This window comes from Falco naumanni, chromosome 6 (assembly GCF_017639655.2).
Source record: "Falco naumanni isolate bFalNau1 chromosome 6, bFalNau1.pat, whole genome shotgun sequence".
NCBI lineage: Eukaryota > Metazoa > Chordata > Aves > Falconiformes > Falconidae > Falco > Falco naumanni.
Window position 1 is genome coordinate 91,358,335 of NC_054059.1, and position 16,355 is coordinate 91,374,689.

A 16,355-nucleotide genomic window follows, 5' to 3' on the forward strand; every position below is an offset into this window, starting at 1 on the left:
AATAGTGAAGTTTTAGGTTGCCATGTTTCAGACAGAAGCCATGCAGTAACTTCAAAAAAGATTACCCAGGTCGCTGTCTGACCAGGTTGTTTCTTAGACACTCTGCCGAAGCTTTTCAACAGGATGCTTATCTAAAGCCCTCTGATTTAATCTGATTTAGGAGTTCCACTGCTGTGGTTAACAGAAGAGAAAATAGAAGCATAATCTATATTACAGGAAAATCCCTGCATCTGTGCCATTAAGTTTAAAATGGCCAGAAGTTTACACTTAGACGACAGAGAAAGCATCACCTCATACAAACTGTGCTTCCTGAAAGATCCGAAGTCTGCTGCACTAACAGCCTAAGTGACAGAAAGTTCCGGAGAGGAGAGTTTTAGTAAGCAAGTATTCCAACTAATAACTTCTGTGGGCTTATTTGACTACTACCCACTTAACGTTAAGTGAAGCACAAGCATCTCCAATTTAATTTTCTTATTGGCTTGAAGAAGGATGAGACCACAAATTGAAGGAAGAAGAGATGACAAGAGAAAAATAACCGAGCAGGTAACGGCTGATGGGAAGCTGAATAGTTACATCCTGTGCTCTGCAGCAACCGCCGGCCTCAGCCACCCTCCACGCCATGAGCCCATTTCAGTGTTTTGTTCTGAATACTGCTATACTGCTCCTGCCAGGACTCATTTGTATTCCTGGATCCTGGATGCTTTGGAAAAGAGGGTTAATTATCTTGCCTTTTTAATAGCTTCTGGCTCCCTCACCATTCCTCCCAGAGCGCTCATTCCCTTGCATGAAGGCTCACTCAGTCTGCAGCTGCTCCGTGAACCACCAGAGAAGGAAAAAAATTAAATAAACCATGCCAGAAATTAAGACCTCGCATCAGCAGCTGCAACAGTCCAGAGGAAGAACAGGGAACCTGTCTGAATCAGATGTGTGCCTCTACCCAGGGAGCTGGCTGGGAAAGGCCAGAGCAGGAAGGCTCGGCACTGGCCAGGTACCAAAGCTTTCTGAACACAAGGAAAGGGACCGAGGTTATTTCCTTTACAGGGATGTGGCCAAAGCACAGCACAAGTCATCTGGCCGCATTAGGTTCCTCCGCATCCCGTGGGAGGTACAATCCTCAGAGAAAGAAGTCTTCTGTTTTTAACGGGGAAAGAGTACTACGCAGGAGGAGGCTTAACAGAACACAAATATTTTATTCTTTTAACCTGACGATACGACTGTCTAGAAACGGAAGCTCTTCAGCCTTTATCAAAGGAGATGCTTTAGCAGTAGAATTTGGGGGTCTCACCATCCCAAGCCCTGAACAGCTACTCCTTTCAGCTTACCGCCGCCTCAGCCCGCGCCCCCGCCAGCCCCTCGCCAGAAGCGTGAGCACACCTGGTCACCCCTCCCCGCTAGTGCCAGCTGCAATGGTGCAACTGAGAAGGTGGCATCTTACCACTCCTCAGCGTGCAGGAGGTTTAACAGGTGAGGGGGAAAAAACCGGCATCCCGTGTTTTACGGCGAAAGAACGACACCAGGAGTTTCTCAACTTAGACTTCCCCGGTGAATACCATGAACGCTTTCCACATTCCAGTCCACTTCCCAGAGCATTCCTTACGGGAGCAAGGGTATGCTGGGGGGAGCCTCGATTAATTGAAAACCTGTGGTCTTAATGGTTAAGAACAAAAATAGCACAAGCTGGAAGAGAGGACGTGAGGAACTCCTCTCTCCTAGGACAGGTGAGCTCCCGTCTGTCAGAGCACTTTGCCCAGCCAGTTCCGTGCACCTCCCGCGCGGCCGGCCCACAGCTGGGCGCCCCTGGCATGGGCCCCGCGCGCCCCTCGCTGCTCCCGCCAGAGGCCTTGCAGCACCCCTCGCCCCTCGCTGAGACAGGAGTCTCCACTCACTCTTGAACGTCACAAGCAGCCAGGTGTGACGAGGCACGGCCAACACGCCGGTGCCTCTCCCGGCGCCCCCAAGCAGGGCGGCCCGTGATGCGGGACACAGCACCGCCACGCAGGGAACGCCGCGCGGCACCCGCCTGCCTCTCTCCTACACGCCTCCCTTCCCTCGGGACCATCGCTACCCACACCAGCAAGGTCTGTCTCCTGAAGCTGACACATTTTTGCCACGTATTCAGAGGGCCCCACCAGCCCCTCTGTGCCAGCGTGCCAGGGCACTGCTTGGCTCCAGCACCAAACGTGCAAACTGGCGGTGCCACTGCTGCAAGGCAAGTTTTACGGCGGGAGCCTGAAGTTACCTTTTACACCCCAGGCATGTGAAGGTGGGTGGCTCTCAGCTGCAGCACAGCTGCATCTAATTTAAGGTCAAAATCAGAACAACGGTATTTTGTGCTTTAAGAGCTCTTCACTTGAAGCTGAGCTGGTAACAAGCGGGTTTTTTCCCCACGCCTTCTTGCACACTATTTCTGGCCAAAGCCATGCCCATGCAAACAAGATTATTCCCACCTCTGTAACTGCCAGAAGGGAATAAAGCAATACACTGGGCAGACATAAAAACCTGAATGCATAAAAATAAAACCAACACAACGCTAGTAGCTACAGATGTGAGAATACAAGGTATTTTCAAAAGAGGACACAAAAAATACTGGAGATGTTTAAACACATCCTAGAAGTGGGAAAAAGAAAAAAAAAAAAAAAATTGAGCAAGCGTGTTCGTGTTGCCAGACTTCAATGTTATTATTTAACAGAAGAGACAGAATGTCTCCTGCTAAGGAATCATAACATTCAAACCAGTTCAAGCACTGTTCACAAGAAAACACACAGCAGGAAAAAGGAGCAAGTTGCATTTAATTACAACAAAGAGGGTTTCAGCCAGTTACAAGCCAGCTTACCCCAACACGATCCCTCGCTAAACGACAGACTTAGTGACACCGCATCAAGTTGTATCATTCCTTTCATAAAGCAGGACACCCAAACACTTCCTGAATGGCTTCTTCTAAATCTTTCATCATCCTAGCGATATACTTTCTTGCTGTGGTGGTATAGAAAGTCAAAAAGCAGCTATTCCCACTTCTTAGATATAAGGAAAAATAAATATAAACAAGGATTAGAGTATCATGAGAAAAGACAAAAAGATCTCCACCTCAATAGATATTATTTACCTCCAATGAAAAGTGATCAATTAGAAAAAATAAACTTTTTTTTTTAAAAAAAAAACCAACAAACAAACAAACACTGGACATGAAGATACTACAGTGTGAATGCCAGCTGCTTACAAGCAGGGAACGTGCAAAGCGATGTTCGCTATTTTGCTTGTATGGCTTATGCAAGAGACAGAAAAAAAATGGATTGAAAGCCCTTAATGGTTTCACCTCAATCTAGTAAGTATTGCTACCAAATTATAGACAAACTCCATTCCCCTTGGAGCAACTAACTCTTCACCTGCCCCACTGTTTTGGCTCTATTCTAAAGAGCAAGATTATAGGTGAACACAGACCTTGCGTGGAAGGAGAAGACCAACCTCATTCCTCCTTGACGACAAGCATCCCTCCTGGTAGGCCCAAGAGAAGACATTCTTTTCTTTTTACAGCAAAACACCAAGAAGGAATCTTTCCTGTTGTCAACTTCTATGTGAAAATGATGATTATTTTAAGGAGAAAGAAGTGTGCACAATTTTTCGGTCTCCTCTCTTTTCTTCCCCATGTGTCACAGGCTACTCGTTTTGCATTTGGGACATCTAGCTGGTATCAAGCCTGTCCTCTGAGCTGGGCAGCCGCAGGAAAGACTCCTTTCACCTGAACATCTTAGGCACTGAACACTGTGATCCACTGAGGACACTGAAACATTAAAGTGCTGCTTTTTAAAAAACAAACAAACAAACAAAAAAACCCCAAAAAAATCCTGAATGCTTTTAAGGGTCACTCATCCTACATCCCAAACTGGACCAACAGACAACATAATGTTTTTAATACTCAACCGCAAACAACGTAACTTCTGAAATTACATTAATACAAACAGCAATGCAAGTTATGGCAGAAGGAACAGGTTTCCACAGAACATTCAAGTTGATGGAAGGGAAATGAACGCTTGGGAGAGACCTTTTACAGTAAACCGCCAGGCAGCACAGAACATTTCACTAGTACCCAGCATTTCCATGGGCAGGTAGCAAGACATGGCACATAACCTTCTACACCGGAGTCCTCTGGAAGCACCTTCTGGGGGAAAAGCACTGAGGCTTGGAAGAGTATTAGCAGTGCCCCCAAGATACAAGTCAGTCCGCCACCCACCAGACAGCAGGCCCGTTATCATTCCAAACCCTGTGCAGAAAGGGCTGCCAGAGAGCCTGTCCCTCAGCTGCCAGTGCAGACATCTCAGAAGCCCGATCTGAATACCTGAAATACTAATTACCTGAAGCATGAACAAAATAGAGGTAGACAGGGCAAAACTGAACCATTGTTGATGAGAAAACCTGGAGAACAGCTGACGCATTTTCCCTCGTATGATAAGGTGTACTTGCCTTGAAATTAAGAATGGGGAAAAGCCGGTCTGTATTCACAGACATGCGCAACGCCCGCAGTCAGTAAACGCACCGTCACATAACCTCTCAAGCACGAATAACCTTGCATAAAGGATGGATGTGGATAAAATCCGTAAAGACAGAACAAAGAACTTGTATGATAAAACATAAAACACCTGATAAAATAACCTCTCCGATCACTAAAAGCAGAACTGAAAAAAAGCCCTAAACACTTTGCTGCAAGTTCAGGAAGGGGAACAAACAGAGCGCCTAAGACCACAGCTCCCAGACCTCCCTGCCGGGACTCCCATTTCCAGGGGTCTAGCCCAAGTAAGATGCAACTCCAGTTCTAGAAGAGAGAACAGACATCTCCTGTTGTTAATTCCACATCGTGTAACTAGTTACATTATCTGAATCCCACCTAGATTACCTCCGTTTAAGCGAGAGGCTAGCCAGGTCTACCTATGAATTCTTTCATGGTCACAACAGATGTATAAAATAAGTCAGACAAAAAAACCCCATCAAATTAACTGTCCAGGTATGACAGAATATAGCAGGGCTTGCTTTTTGTTTTAACTGTTTTTACCACCTTGGTTCCTATGGCGATCGACCTTCTCATATATCCAACTGTTATCATTTAGTATGTCATAACCACTATTTAAGAAAAAAAAAAAAAAAAAAAAAGTCAAGAGGATATGTCAAATACTAAAGGTTTAAGTTCAAATTATGGAAAATGAGGATGAACACATTGATACAGGCTTGCAATTTTAATTTTTAAAAGGCCCCTACGGTGGGACTAGCTATAGATGGCATCATGCTAATGCAAATGGAAGAGAATTTTTTTTAAAAAAAAAAACAAAAACAAAACCACTTTAAGTAAGTATGAATTCACACCATACACGTGTACATACTTAATTTTCTAAGTTAGCTTTGTTTGAACTATAAATCAAGTCCATACTACTAAAAATTTGGTATGTGCAACATTAACCTGATTAAAGCATTTATAAATACAAGCTTTTTAGTATTGCGACATACTTCACTACTTAACATACTGAAAAACAAGTTCTACATTTAAAATTCTTATGTAATAGTTCTATCTGCCAATTAAGACTACAAATGGAAAAATACTTGCTAACCTTTAACATTATTGAAAATGCAAATATATTTCATTTTTGGAAGAAAACAATCTTGTTTATACTACTGGTGCTTCTTTAGACATTTGGAGATACTACACTAACAAAATACAAACTTTGTAGTAAGCTTACAACATGTACTTCTCAGAGGCAAAAAGAAAAAAATCTGTTTTGTATTTATGAAGGAACAACCATTTATTATAAAACAAGATAAAAGATATTAGAATTAAGTTGAAACAAGGCAACATTAGAACAACCACTTTAGAGCTTTGTGAACGAAGTGTAGTTTTAAACTTGCAAATCAATGTGACTGTAGCTCTGAACATGCTGTCCTCTTCTCTATAAATGGGATGAAGTAGAGAAGCAAAGCTTCAAGGTGTAAGGGTTGGAGCCATCTGTCAGGAGACAACACAGAACATACTCAGGGCTTGCACTGAGCACAGCTCTCCTGTTATCAAGATCACTTTTCATAATCCGACAAGTTTACCAGTTGTGTTGATGTACGGCTCTGCCCCCCGCGCCCACTGCCACCAGTTGCCCACAGACACGGCCCAGCCTCCCAGCGGGCCTTACCGAGAGCCTGCCAGCATCTTCCAGACACGAAAACAGAGTGACGGATCTGGTTGCAAAGGAACGTAGATTTGGAATTGCAAATGCTGTGCTATAAAGATTTTACCATTATTGCTGCCCCTCTTCCTAGCTGAACTATTTATAATAGTAGTATTTAACAGGCAACTTCGAAGACAGGAGGCGGAGATATTTACAGAAGTCAGGACTGAGAATGTGGCGTTTTTCTGCCAGGGACCAAGCGGCACTGGGCAGGTTTGACACGTGTCTGGCAGAGCGGCAGGATGCCCAGCTTGCCCTTCAGGGCTCTCCCGAAGGCAGAGCACCCCCCGGCTGTAAGGGCGGCCAGGAGCCAGGGCGGGCAGCACACAGCGCTCCCGGCAATGGGGGGGGGACCTGTCCTGGCCAGCCAGCCTCCCACAGGCTGATTGCAGCAACTCAACCAGCGGTCCTTGGTCTAAAACGCTGCCTTTTCCTCTGAGCGCCAGATTGACTATGCGTTAGGGTCTGCCTTTTCCATGTGGAAAGGCATCTGCTGTTACCACCTCTCCAAACTGAGATGAATCTGAAATCATGAACAGTCTGTTATCACCACCCTAAAAAATAGTCAGGCCCTGAAGTGATCTCAGCCCATCACTGAGAAGGGGGGGGGGTGGGTGGGTGGGGGTGGGTGGCTGTGGGGGTGTGGGGGTGGGTATGTGTCTGTGTGCAGGAAAGATTTAAACTGTTAACACTTGACAGGGAGACAAATTCGTAAAAGTTTTGAGACAGTAGTTTAAAATAATATTAGACACTGGACTGGACTCAAAGTTATGTCTGTGAACACCTGGAAAAATTCCATTGAATCCAGTAAACAATCTTAATAGCCCAGTGCAGATCTGGCCTATTGCGTAATTGTTTAGCAAGGGAACTCCCCCCCCCTCCGTTCTTACTGGTCTGGAGCTAAATTCAGCTTGGTCTCATCCTTTCTAATTTGAAAGAGAATCCACTACAGCTAATTTAGAGCAGTAAGCTGGGTACCTTAGAGAATCTTCTGCCCAAAGATACTGCATATTTCTCTGCACTTATTGTGAAAGATTTAAAAATCTTCTGTAAGACATTACCCATTAGGTTTGCTTTTGATGACAGTGTATTCTAATGCTTTTCCTGCCTTGCCTTCTTTTCCTCCCAAATCAATTTTTGGTTTTTTCCATCCTTCCGTAACTTCCAAGTTGCAGAGCATATTTTGAGTTCTACAGGTTGACTCAAAAACTAGAGTGCCATTTAGATAGAAACTAACAGAACGTAAACTAGAGGTTAAATACTGTAATATATAGTATTTGTATCCTGTAATATACTTAGTACAGTATGTGTGTGTATATACACTGGGTTTTTTATATCTATATCTATAAAATAAGAACAATGCAGTTTTTAGCTGCAAAGCCTCACCTTTTACAAAGGCAGTATCAACATGTAAGAAAAATTATAGCCGTAAGATCAGTAAAACTGACTTACTTGGGACTCTTATCTGGTAGTGATTAAGTACAGTGAGAGCTTCCACTGCATCTGTCTTACATTCCCATTCCAACAGACCAGACAGTGTTTTGGCAGAAGCTGTCAAAACGAGAAAAAAAAAAAGGGAAGGAGGGGATTAGTAATGTCTCCTGACAGTGTATGCTCTTACCAAAACTGGAATACAAATAACTCCCCAAACAGGTCAAAGTTTACTTACGTTTTGGATCAAACACTTTGTACTTAATAAAGCTGAGAACTTCGTGATCCTCACATAACTGTCACAAAAATAAAGAGGTAAAACTCCAGTAAAAATGCGTGTAAAAACATTTGCAAAAATTCCAAGTTTATGGAAGAGACACAAAAAGGAAAATACTGACTCTTTAATAGAGCTTCCAAGAATTTATGGCCAATTATTATTTTTAAAATATGTTTAGATTGGTAACTCTTTAGAATACCATTCTATAGTATGCAAAACAAGGCTCCTGTGTATCTGTGCTGTCCCATGATAAATATGATTTTATAGGCAAAAAAATTGTTAGAGTACTGATATCACTACCTCAAGATAAGTAAAAACAAGTTCTTGTTGATATTTACACTTCAATACACTAGCTCTGAAGTCCTACATGCAAGCACACCACTCATGAACCAGTTCACTTTCAAACAAAACTTAAAAAAAAAAAACCAAAAACCGCAACAAAACTTTTTTTGAACTGCAGAAGAACTCACAGAACTGTCATCAGTTTTACCACTGCCCCCACTTGAGAGGAGTTGTTTTGAGCATCCAGAGTTCATTTAGGACTTAGCTGTGCAGACTGTTCCAGGTGCACACTTCGCTCCATTTCAAAATATCCCAGCAGTCATTAGAGTAACCATCTCGGGGACTCAGTAAATCTTTTGTGAATTGTCACCCTGACTTTCCCTGTATTTGGATTTGTGTGTCTTTTCCCCTTCCTCCACAAAAAAACGCTACGTTCCTCAACTAGATGTCCAAGATCTTGTTCCTCATGTAATAAATAAATAAATAATAATGCTAGAACTGTGAAAATATAGCAGCTTCTATCTAGAGAGGCTACAAACCCATTTTAAAAACCAGTTCTCTTCCAGTCACTATGCTGAAACTATCCCAGTTGTTCCTTTTTAAAAGCAGCACAGTGTAAAGCTAGGACAGAGCCCCAAAGCCCTCTACACCACAGTCATTTCAACCGCCTACCTTTACAAAGGTTTCTTCAGTTACACACAGGGGAACGTTATAATAATGCAGCACACAGGAGGGTGGTTGGATGATGTTCTTCGATGCTTGGCCAGCACTGGTGAAGCGATTATTCTTACTCATTGCAAAATCCTTGTAACTACTTGTGCCATCCTCCAGTTCAAATATCTGGCTTGGAACTACTGAATGCTGCTTGGAAACACTGGGATTTAAGGATATATATACACATATGTATATATTTAGAGTTTCTTAAATAATTAAGACTTGCATACTTTGTACACGGATTATTGATCTAACCAGCACAGAGCTGAATTTCTTTACAATTTGAATTAGAAGAACAAGATGGGTTGGGTTTGACACCTTCCTTAAAAAAAATAATGTAGAAAGGATGGATAAGATATGTTAGGGAAAACAGTTTATTAACAGCCAATCCAAGTAACACCCATATGCTTTATTAATATAGATAAGTTAATACTAAATAAAATAATTAATAGCTAAAAATAAAAGTCGCAAATTGGAAATCATAACTCCAACAATGTTAAAGGAATAATGGAATACTGTCTGTTTGCAACCTCACCCCATCTGCCTACTAGCAGACTATTAATATAATAAAACTTATTTACCAGACATTAAGTCTCTTTCCAAATAACTTGACATTGTTCAGATGTGTGACAGCTCTTTCCACAGCATACTCATCACCCATTTCAACCAGTGCTGTGCCCGGAATGGTCTTCATAAATTTCACCTAAGATAGATTTGGGAAAAAATGGCATTTGCAACAAACAGTTTTATACATTATACTGAGTTTTATACGTTATTAGGAAATATTTTTAGAACATCTCACCCAGGGTTCTTTCCAAAGCAATTAAAATTATTATAGTAGTTTCCAAGTTTTTAGTAAGTTATGCCTTACCTTCTCAATGTTTCCATACAAGCAGAACAAGTTGAAGACCCTTGAACAGTTCATCTTTAGCTGATGCAACCCACTAACCATGACAACCGACCCAGAAGGATTTCCACCATGCATGTAAGAGGAGGATGCCTGGGGCAACGGATAAGCAACGAGTTCTGGAGTGTCCCGAGATCCCATTCGGTACCGGCTTGGCAAGGGCAACAAAGGACCATGTGACCCTACGGAGACGAAAGGCCACGTTTTCATATTGTTTGAACCAAGTTTCACTACTTAGTCGTGCACTGAAGCCCACATACGTAATGCATACTTAAAGGAGGGGGGAAACATCATTACAGTAGTTTCCATTAATTCTTTTTCCAGTTAAGAAAACAAAAAACCCAAACCACCCTCTTCTATTCCCTTTAACGTTCCAAGTCTCTTCTTACATTACCAGACAAGAAGGAAGGAGCTGGTTTTTTACATACAAGTAATAAAAGGTATTTCAGTTATTATAAAAAAAGTACTGCCTTCCCTGAACCATACAAAATATTTGAACATAAACTTGTCAGAAGTAGTATTTAAAATAAACCTTCAGGAATATTGCCACGTCTACTTATAAAGCTATATGTCACCAAGAAAGAATATTCCAAAGCAGGGAAAACAAACCAAAAGAAGTGAACTTTTAGCCAGAGATCAGGAGAGGAGAGGACACGGCTCTTTTTCCAGAGACAAGAGATTAAGTCCAAAGGCTACCCTTCTACAAACAGCTCATTTGGAGGAAACAGGAATACTTAAACCCCTGCATTAATTGAAACAAAGCTATCCTATTTTCTACTACAGGTGAAGTGACAATTTTCACTGATATAAGCAATTATTTTTTTTTTTAAATGAAGAGACATTACTCGTATGCAATACTTCTGTTTACAGAAAATATCAGACAAAGGAGAGGATACCTGTTCTTCTGATACAAAAGTAATGTGAAGTTCACATAAGCCAAGTGTAAAAGAAACCTTTTGTCCTTTTTTCCCCAGCAAAAAGCAGTAATGAGAGGGAGACAGTAGTATAGGAGGGAACAGCCACATTACTTAACGTAGAAGGTTGTATCAGAAGAATGAAAAAAGAACATCAGCGAACACAAGGTAGAACTTGGAAATTCTGGAGATTTGAAGAGCCTTTGGAAAGAGTATGCAGAAGGTCAACCTACATCGTAAAATACCATAAATATATTTGCAAAGGAAGTGGCAAGACAAATCACATTGCACCTGACAGTTAAGAGAGTCAATAACTAGAAAAGTCACATCTAACGGGGAACATTCGTTTCTCAACACTGAGGTCTTGGTCCAACGCACAGAAGTGACAGCAGGTTGTCATTTACAGATAGCACTGGTAACAACTGCAGCGCTTTATTGCACTAATTCCAAAACATCATTCTTACACAGTTGCATAGCTACACCTTTTCAGAATTAGCTAAATCAGAATAAATGCAAAGCCCACGATTCACAGCCGCGCATGCCAGAATATCAAAGAGCTCTGTGTTGCACCAAACCGCTGATCAAGCTGTGTTGCCATTTTCTATAAGAAAACTGCTTTCCCAGTACAGATGTCATTTTCCATCCACTGCTAGAGTGATGGCAAATGAAAGGAAACATTCATCCAAGGAATAAATTTGTACAGCTGGATGCTCTCCATGAAAGGAAGAGGTATGGCAATAAATGCACATAGAACTCAGTGAATCGCTACCGTTTTCAGAATGTGGACTGACAGCACCGCACGCACAGGACAAAAGTGAACTATTCATGCTGTAAGGGTCCACAGTTAAGCATTGACTGAATATTTAGAATTCCATGTAACATGTAAAGAATTCATAACCATCTGTCATCTGTGTTACTTACCGTAACCATCATGTCTAAATGATGATGGGTGCTCTCCCAAAATAGCTTGCCTCTGGCGGCCCTTCCCTCTGTCTAACATGTGGGAAGGGAAAGAAAACAGTTTAGTATGCACAACTATGCACTTGATTTCTCCAGTTAAGACACAAATCTTCTACTTAAGAAGTGAAAAAGTTAATTTGAGTCCTTGTTAATTTTATAAACTATTTCTCATTCATTATATGTATAAAACCACAAGCTGCAGCCCTGGGACACCAAAATTAAAAGACTGCCATTGTATAACAAATTGCACTTAAGCTGATTGGGGGCAGCGGCCAATGTGGAGATTCAGACGTTTAAAGTTTATGGAAATACCCAATAGTTTTCCTAAACAGACACCACACATTAGTATAGATAACACCATACAGCAGGATTTACCTATGCGTCTCTTAAAACAAATTTGAAATGCAGTACTTTTGAAAGACAGTACCTGAATCACAATATTAGCTTCAACAGCAACACATTTTCAAAGTGGGCTTCTTTCAAGAAGTTTCAGCATAAGCCAACAACAACCTGTATTACATGGTTTCATAATCAGTAAACAGAGAGCATTACAAATGTGTACATATATATTTACAGAACACCTACTGATTTATGGGCGTGCTGAAAGGATTGTACATTATTGCATTATCAGCAGCACACAACAGTTTAATTGAAGAAAAACATCACTGAATAATGCACGTAAACAACAGTCAATCCTTTAAGAAAACCCAGTTCTCTAGGATATAAAGTTAAGCAAGGGGTCTACATTACTGGAGGCAAGCTGTGCATCACAGCCAAAGATGTATTTTTCTAACCAAATCCATGCTGCACGATAAAGAAAATTAACTTCCAGATTTCTTTGTTGTAAGCCACAACTGATTTCTCACAATTAAAAAAGCCACATTTAAAAGATGGGGCAAGACTTCTATCAGTTTACAACAGTTCCCAGGAAATTCAGGTACGAATGCTGAAAATGGCAATTCCAGCCCAATGCAGCTGGAGGTATTTGCCCTGAAAAACAGGGAATTATTTGCATTAAACAACACAACAGTGGGAGATGAAAACACATGGGCCCTTTCTGCTCAGGACTTTGAGGACAGGTTCCAAGTCTGCTATTTACTTTGGCAATAAAGCCTGAAGACAGAACAGTGCTGAATGCCTTCAAATACATAGAAGAAAGATTATTTTTGTTCAGTTTTGTTTTTCCATTTCCTTTTCAGGGTAACAGCTCTGGTTCTTGGCTCTAGAAAGCAAATGAGCAGTCATATCAAGTATTTTGCACATTTAAACTGTATGCAGTAATCACCTTTCAGTAAAATCAAGCTTATAATTCCAGATTGTGGAGCTAAATCCTTTGAAACTGCACACAGGAACATAGTAAAGAACCATATTCTTCAAATAAGGAGTTCTAGGAGAACAGTTTGATAAAGACTTCCTCCTCCTGACGGCGTAGTCCACTGCTCTCTCCTTGCCCCATACTTGTTCCTTCCTTAAACAAAGTCCCTTGATTGCGCCAGCACAAACACTTGCACAAACAGGCACTGAAGCATGACAACTGATCTGTGTTTAAAATAATTCTGAAAGGAAATATTATTTATAATACAGTTTAAGTTTGGGGGTCGTTGTTTTTTGATTTTGTTTTTAAATCGGGTCCTTGAGCCACCGTGTATGAAATGCTCCGAACTACAGTTTGAGCTTTCTACTTAAAAGCAAGAATAATACTAATAGTCAGGTGGGTTTTTTCTGTTCAGTCTAATGCAGTAGACACTTGTTAGGAAGTTTATTTAAGTGGAGAAATACTATGGAGAAGTCTGCAATTTGTTACCATTAAGAACTAACAAACAGTTCTTTAGAAACAAAAATCCTTAGCAAAATGCATTTCCTTCCTAAGACCTGAGGCAGGGGAGGCGTGTGAAATTCTTAAAAGGACGTGTTAGCAAGCCCCCCCCTCTCAGAACGAAATTCCTCTGGGCTAAGATCTTCTTTGCTGCAGTCAGGTCCCTGCAGTCACACATTAAGTTCAAAAGCCAAACAATGCTGCTACAAGAGTAAATTGATGCACAAATAATTAAAAAAAAAATAATCTCGATTACTTTATGGGCAAAACTGCTCTAGATGCCTGCTTTCTCAAGTACATTTCAGTGTTCATTCAATAATTTATATTCCTGTTTTCTAGATAGATGGATGTGGGCCACAGTAAACGAAACATCATGCTATATACAATATAGCATGATATATATAATGTAAGACTAATTATTTTCCTCTTGGGTGTAATAGAGTGATGTATAGAAAAAATAAGAGACAGGCTGTCAAAAGTAACAAAAGGAAAACAAGAGAGTAGATTGAGAGTTCTTGAGAAAAAGCAACTCATACCTATCCTAGGTTTTTCATTTTCCACTGTTTTCTGCAGCTTAGGCAACATTTAGCTCAATCAGCCGTATCTATCTGCAGACCAATAACATAACGTAACTAGATGCACAATGTTACAAGTCAGCCTCCAAACACTGTAATGATGAAAACATACAAGGGTCGAGTTAATCTTTCAGATTTTTCAAATTCAAACCTTCACATTTTTTTCTTGCCCATGAGTTTCTTCAAAATCCTTTTTTAACTCAGGAATTTGAGGGGAAAAAAATTGAATCCTGATATAGTCATAATCTACAAGCTGCAACCAATACTGTAGCTCCCTTGTTAACTTTTTACAAGAACTTCATTTTGAAAATTCCAAGCCCTAAGTTTTGAGTTGTACACAAGTTTCACAAGCCCAGCGTCTCTGCAGAATTACTTTGAAAGTGCGTATCACTTGAGACAGCCAAAGCCCTGGTTCTCATATAGCCTCTGAGCAGCAGATACTCTACCTTGGACACATTGTCTTCACTCTTCTAACTTTACATTGCACACATGATTGTACATAAGTTACTGAACACTGCACTCAATAATTACAGATATTTATTTTTTTTTTTAAAATAAACACTTTACAGGAGTTAGGCTACACAGCAGTTTGTCTTTACATATAGTCATAGTTTCTATTGACACGAGTCAAGCTCTGGTAATTTTTACAGCTGAGTACTTAAGAGACAGTATGCCTGTACCCATTATGGATATCCCTACTTTAATACTTAAATAACTGAGGGGGCCTATCCGATATTGCACTGCTCAGTTCCAACTATCTACAGATAAGGATTAAACTTCCCTACTACTAGACAATACACTGTTAAGACTGAATGCAACTCTCACATACAGCAAGTAATAAAAAGATTACAAAGTTAATGGTATCAACAAGAGAGGTTCTTAATTTTGGAGGTTCTCTGTTTTTCAGTTGTAATTTTAAGGGAAATAAAGACCAGCATACATACAAACTTGAACAGAATGGGTACAGTCTATCATGTTATTCATCCCATACAAATCTGAAGTACTGAAAAGTGTCCTCCTTTAAAAACTTGTGGTGGTGGTGCATGCAGTATGCAGACAAGGTGAATTGCAAGTCTGAGTTTTTTCAGAGGGTTTTTTTTTTTGTTTGTTTGTTTGTTTGGTTTTTTGCTGATGCCGATGTGGTGCATGATGAAGTGTAGAGTCAGCCTGCTGAAGTCCTCTATCCTTCTTAATGCCTCGTCCAACATAGGGGAAAAAAAGAGTCCTTTCGAAGGAGAAGCAGTGTGCAAGTTTGTAGTTTGTAAGGAATAGTCTGTACCAGGTTTCCTCTCCTCCAAAGAGAGAGAGCTGCTTGGAGAAATGCAAGTCCTTGAGAACTGCGGAGGTGCTTGCAGGTGTGGGCTCCTTGTTGCACTAAGTGGCTCACGCACCCGGCAGTAGGGGCACTAGGGCTCAGGGTTAACGCCCTGGCTGCTGAGCACAGCCTTCAGCAGCACTGCCTCGCTTTGCAATGACTACTGCGGTACAGCCTGACCACGTGTGAAGGATTGTCATTGGTACAGTCAAACATCTACAGCAATAACGTATGAAAACCTACCTCGTCGGCCCAGATACGGTTTAGTGTAGTCCCAACTATCGTTGTCGTTTCTAATGACATTAAGTCGAGTTGGCTGTTCAAATAAAGTAAAAGTGGAAAAGGTTACGTCTTGACTATACCTATTTTTCCAGCAAAATGAAAAGAGAAGGTCCAAGCATTACCCTTGCATATTCAATTTTTAGTGTGCAGCATCCTGCATAGATATCTGCTCCATTGAGCGCAGCCTTCGCCTTCTGGGCACAAAACACCGACTCAAACATACACACCACGTTAAGGATTTTTTCCCCCAGGTGTCTCATTCATGTCCCTCTCTCCTGATACATCTTTATTTCCATAGCCTGCAGATATTTCACTATTGTATACCCTACAACAACTCTATACAGACTTAAATATAAAACTGTCAACACGTATGTACGGGTTCGACTTAGGTCAAGCATCTGTTTTTGAGATGTAGCACATGATGAGACCATTCATAAATTCGTAAACCCCACAGTGCGGACTCTATAGACTCAAACTTTGTTTATGCTCTGATCTTACATCATTTGGAAGGAAGGGGATGTTCTGGTGGGTTTGGTAAGTCTCATCAGAGGACACAGAAAATTCCCAGCAAGCCTAGAGAATATTTGAAAGGAAGGTCTGAAAGGGAAGTCCAAGCTGCATGACTTGTGAAGGGACCAGAGCTCAGGGGCAGGAAGATGTGACTGAAGACAACGCAACCCTT

At 41.1% G+C, this 16,355-nt stretch overlaps 1 protein-coding gene across 1 annotated transcript in view; it reads right to left on the reverse strand.

The window, feature by feature from the left end:
- Positions 1 to 2,769: 2,769 nt before the first annotated feature.
- HNRNPLL (heterogeneous nuclear ribonucleoprotein L like) overlaps positions 2,770 to 16,355 on the reverse strand; it is a 29,884-nt gene continuing 16,298 nt past the window's right edge. The window contains exons 5-13 of the mRNA XM_040597805.1: positions 15,796 to 15,892; positions 15,635 to 15,707; positions 11,647 to 11,718; positions 9,776 to 9,993; positions 9,486 to 9,607; positions 8,863 to 9,064; positions 7,870 to 7,927; positions 7,653 to 7,751; positions 2,770 to 5,986 (exon numbers count right to left, since the gene is read on the reverse strand). Of these exons, the coding sequence (XP_040453739.1) occupies positions 5,931 to 5,986; positions 7,653 to 7,751; positions 7,870 to 7,927; positions 8,863 to 9,064; positions 9,486 to 9,607; positions 9,776 to 9,993; positions 11,647 to 11,718; positions 15,635 to 15,707; positions 15,796 to 15,892 (997 nt within the window). The 3' untranslated portion in view covers positions 2,770 to 5,930. The remainder of the gene's footprint in view (positions 5,987 to 7,652; positions 7,752 to 7,869; positions 7,928 to 8,862; positions 9,065 to 9,485; positions 9,608 to 9,775; positions 9,994 to 11,646; positions 11,719 to 15,634; positions 15,708 to 15,795; positions 15,893 to 16,355) is intronic.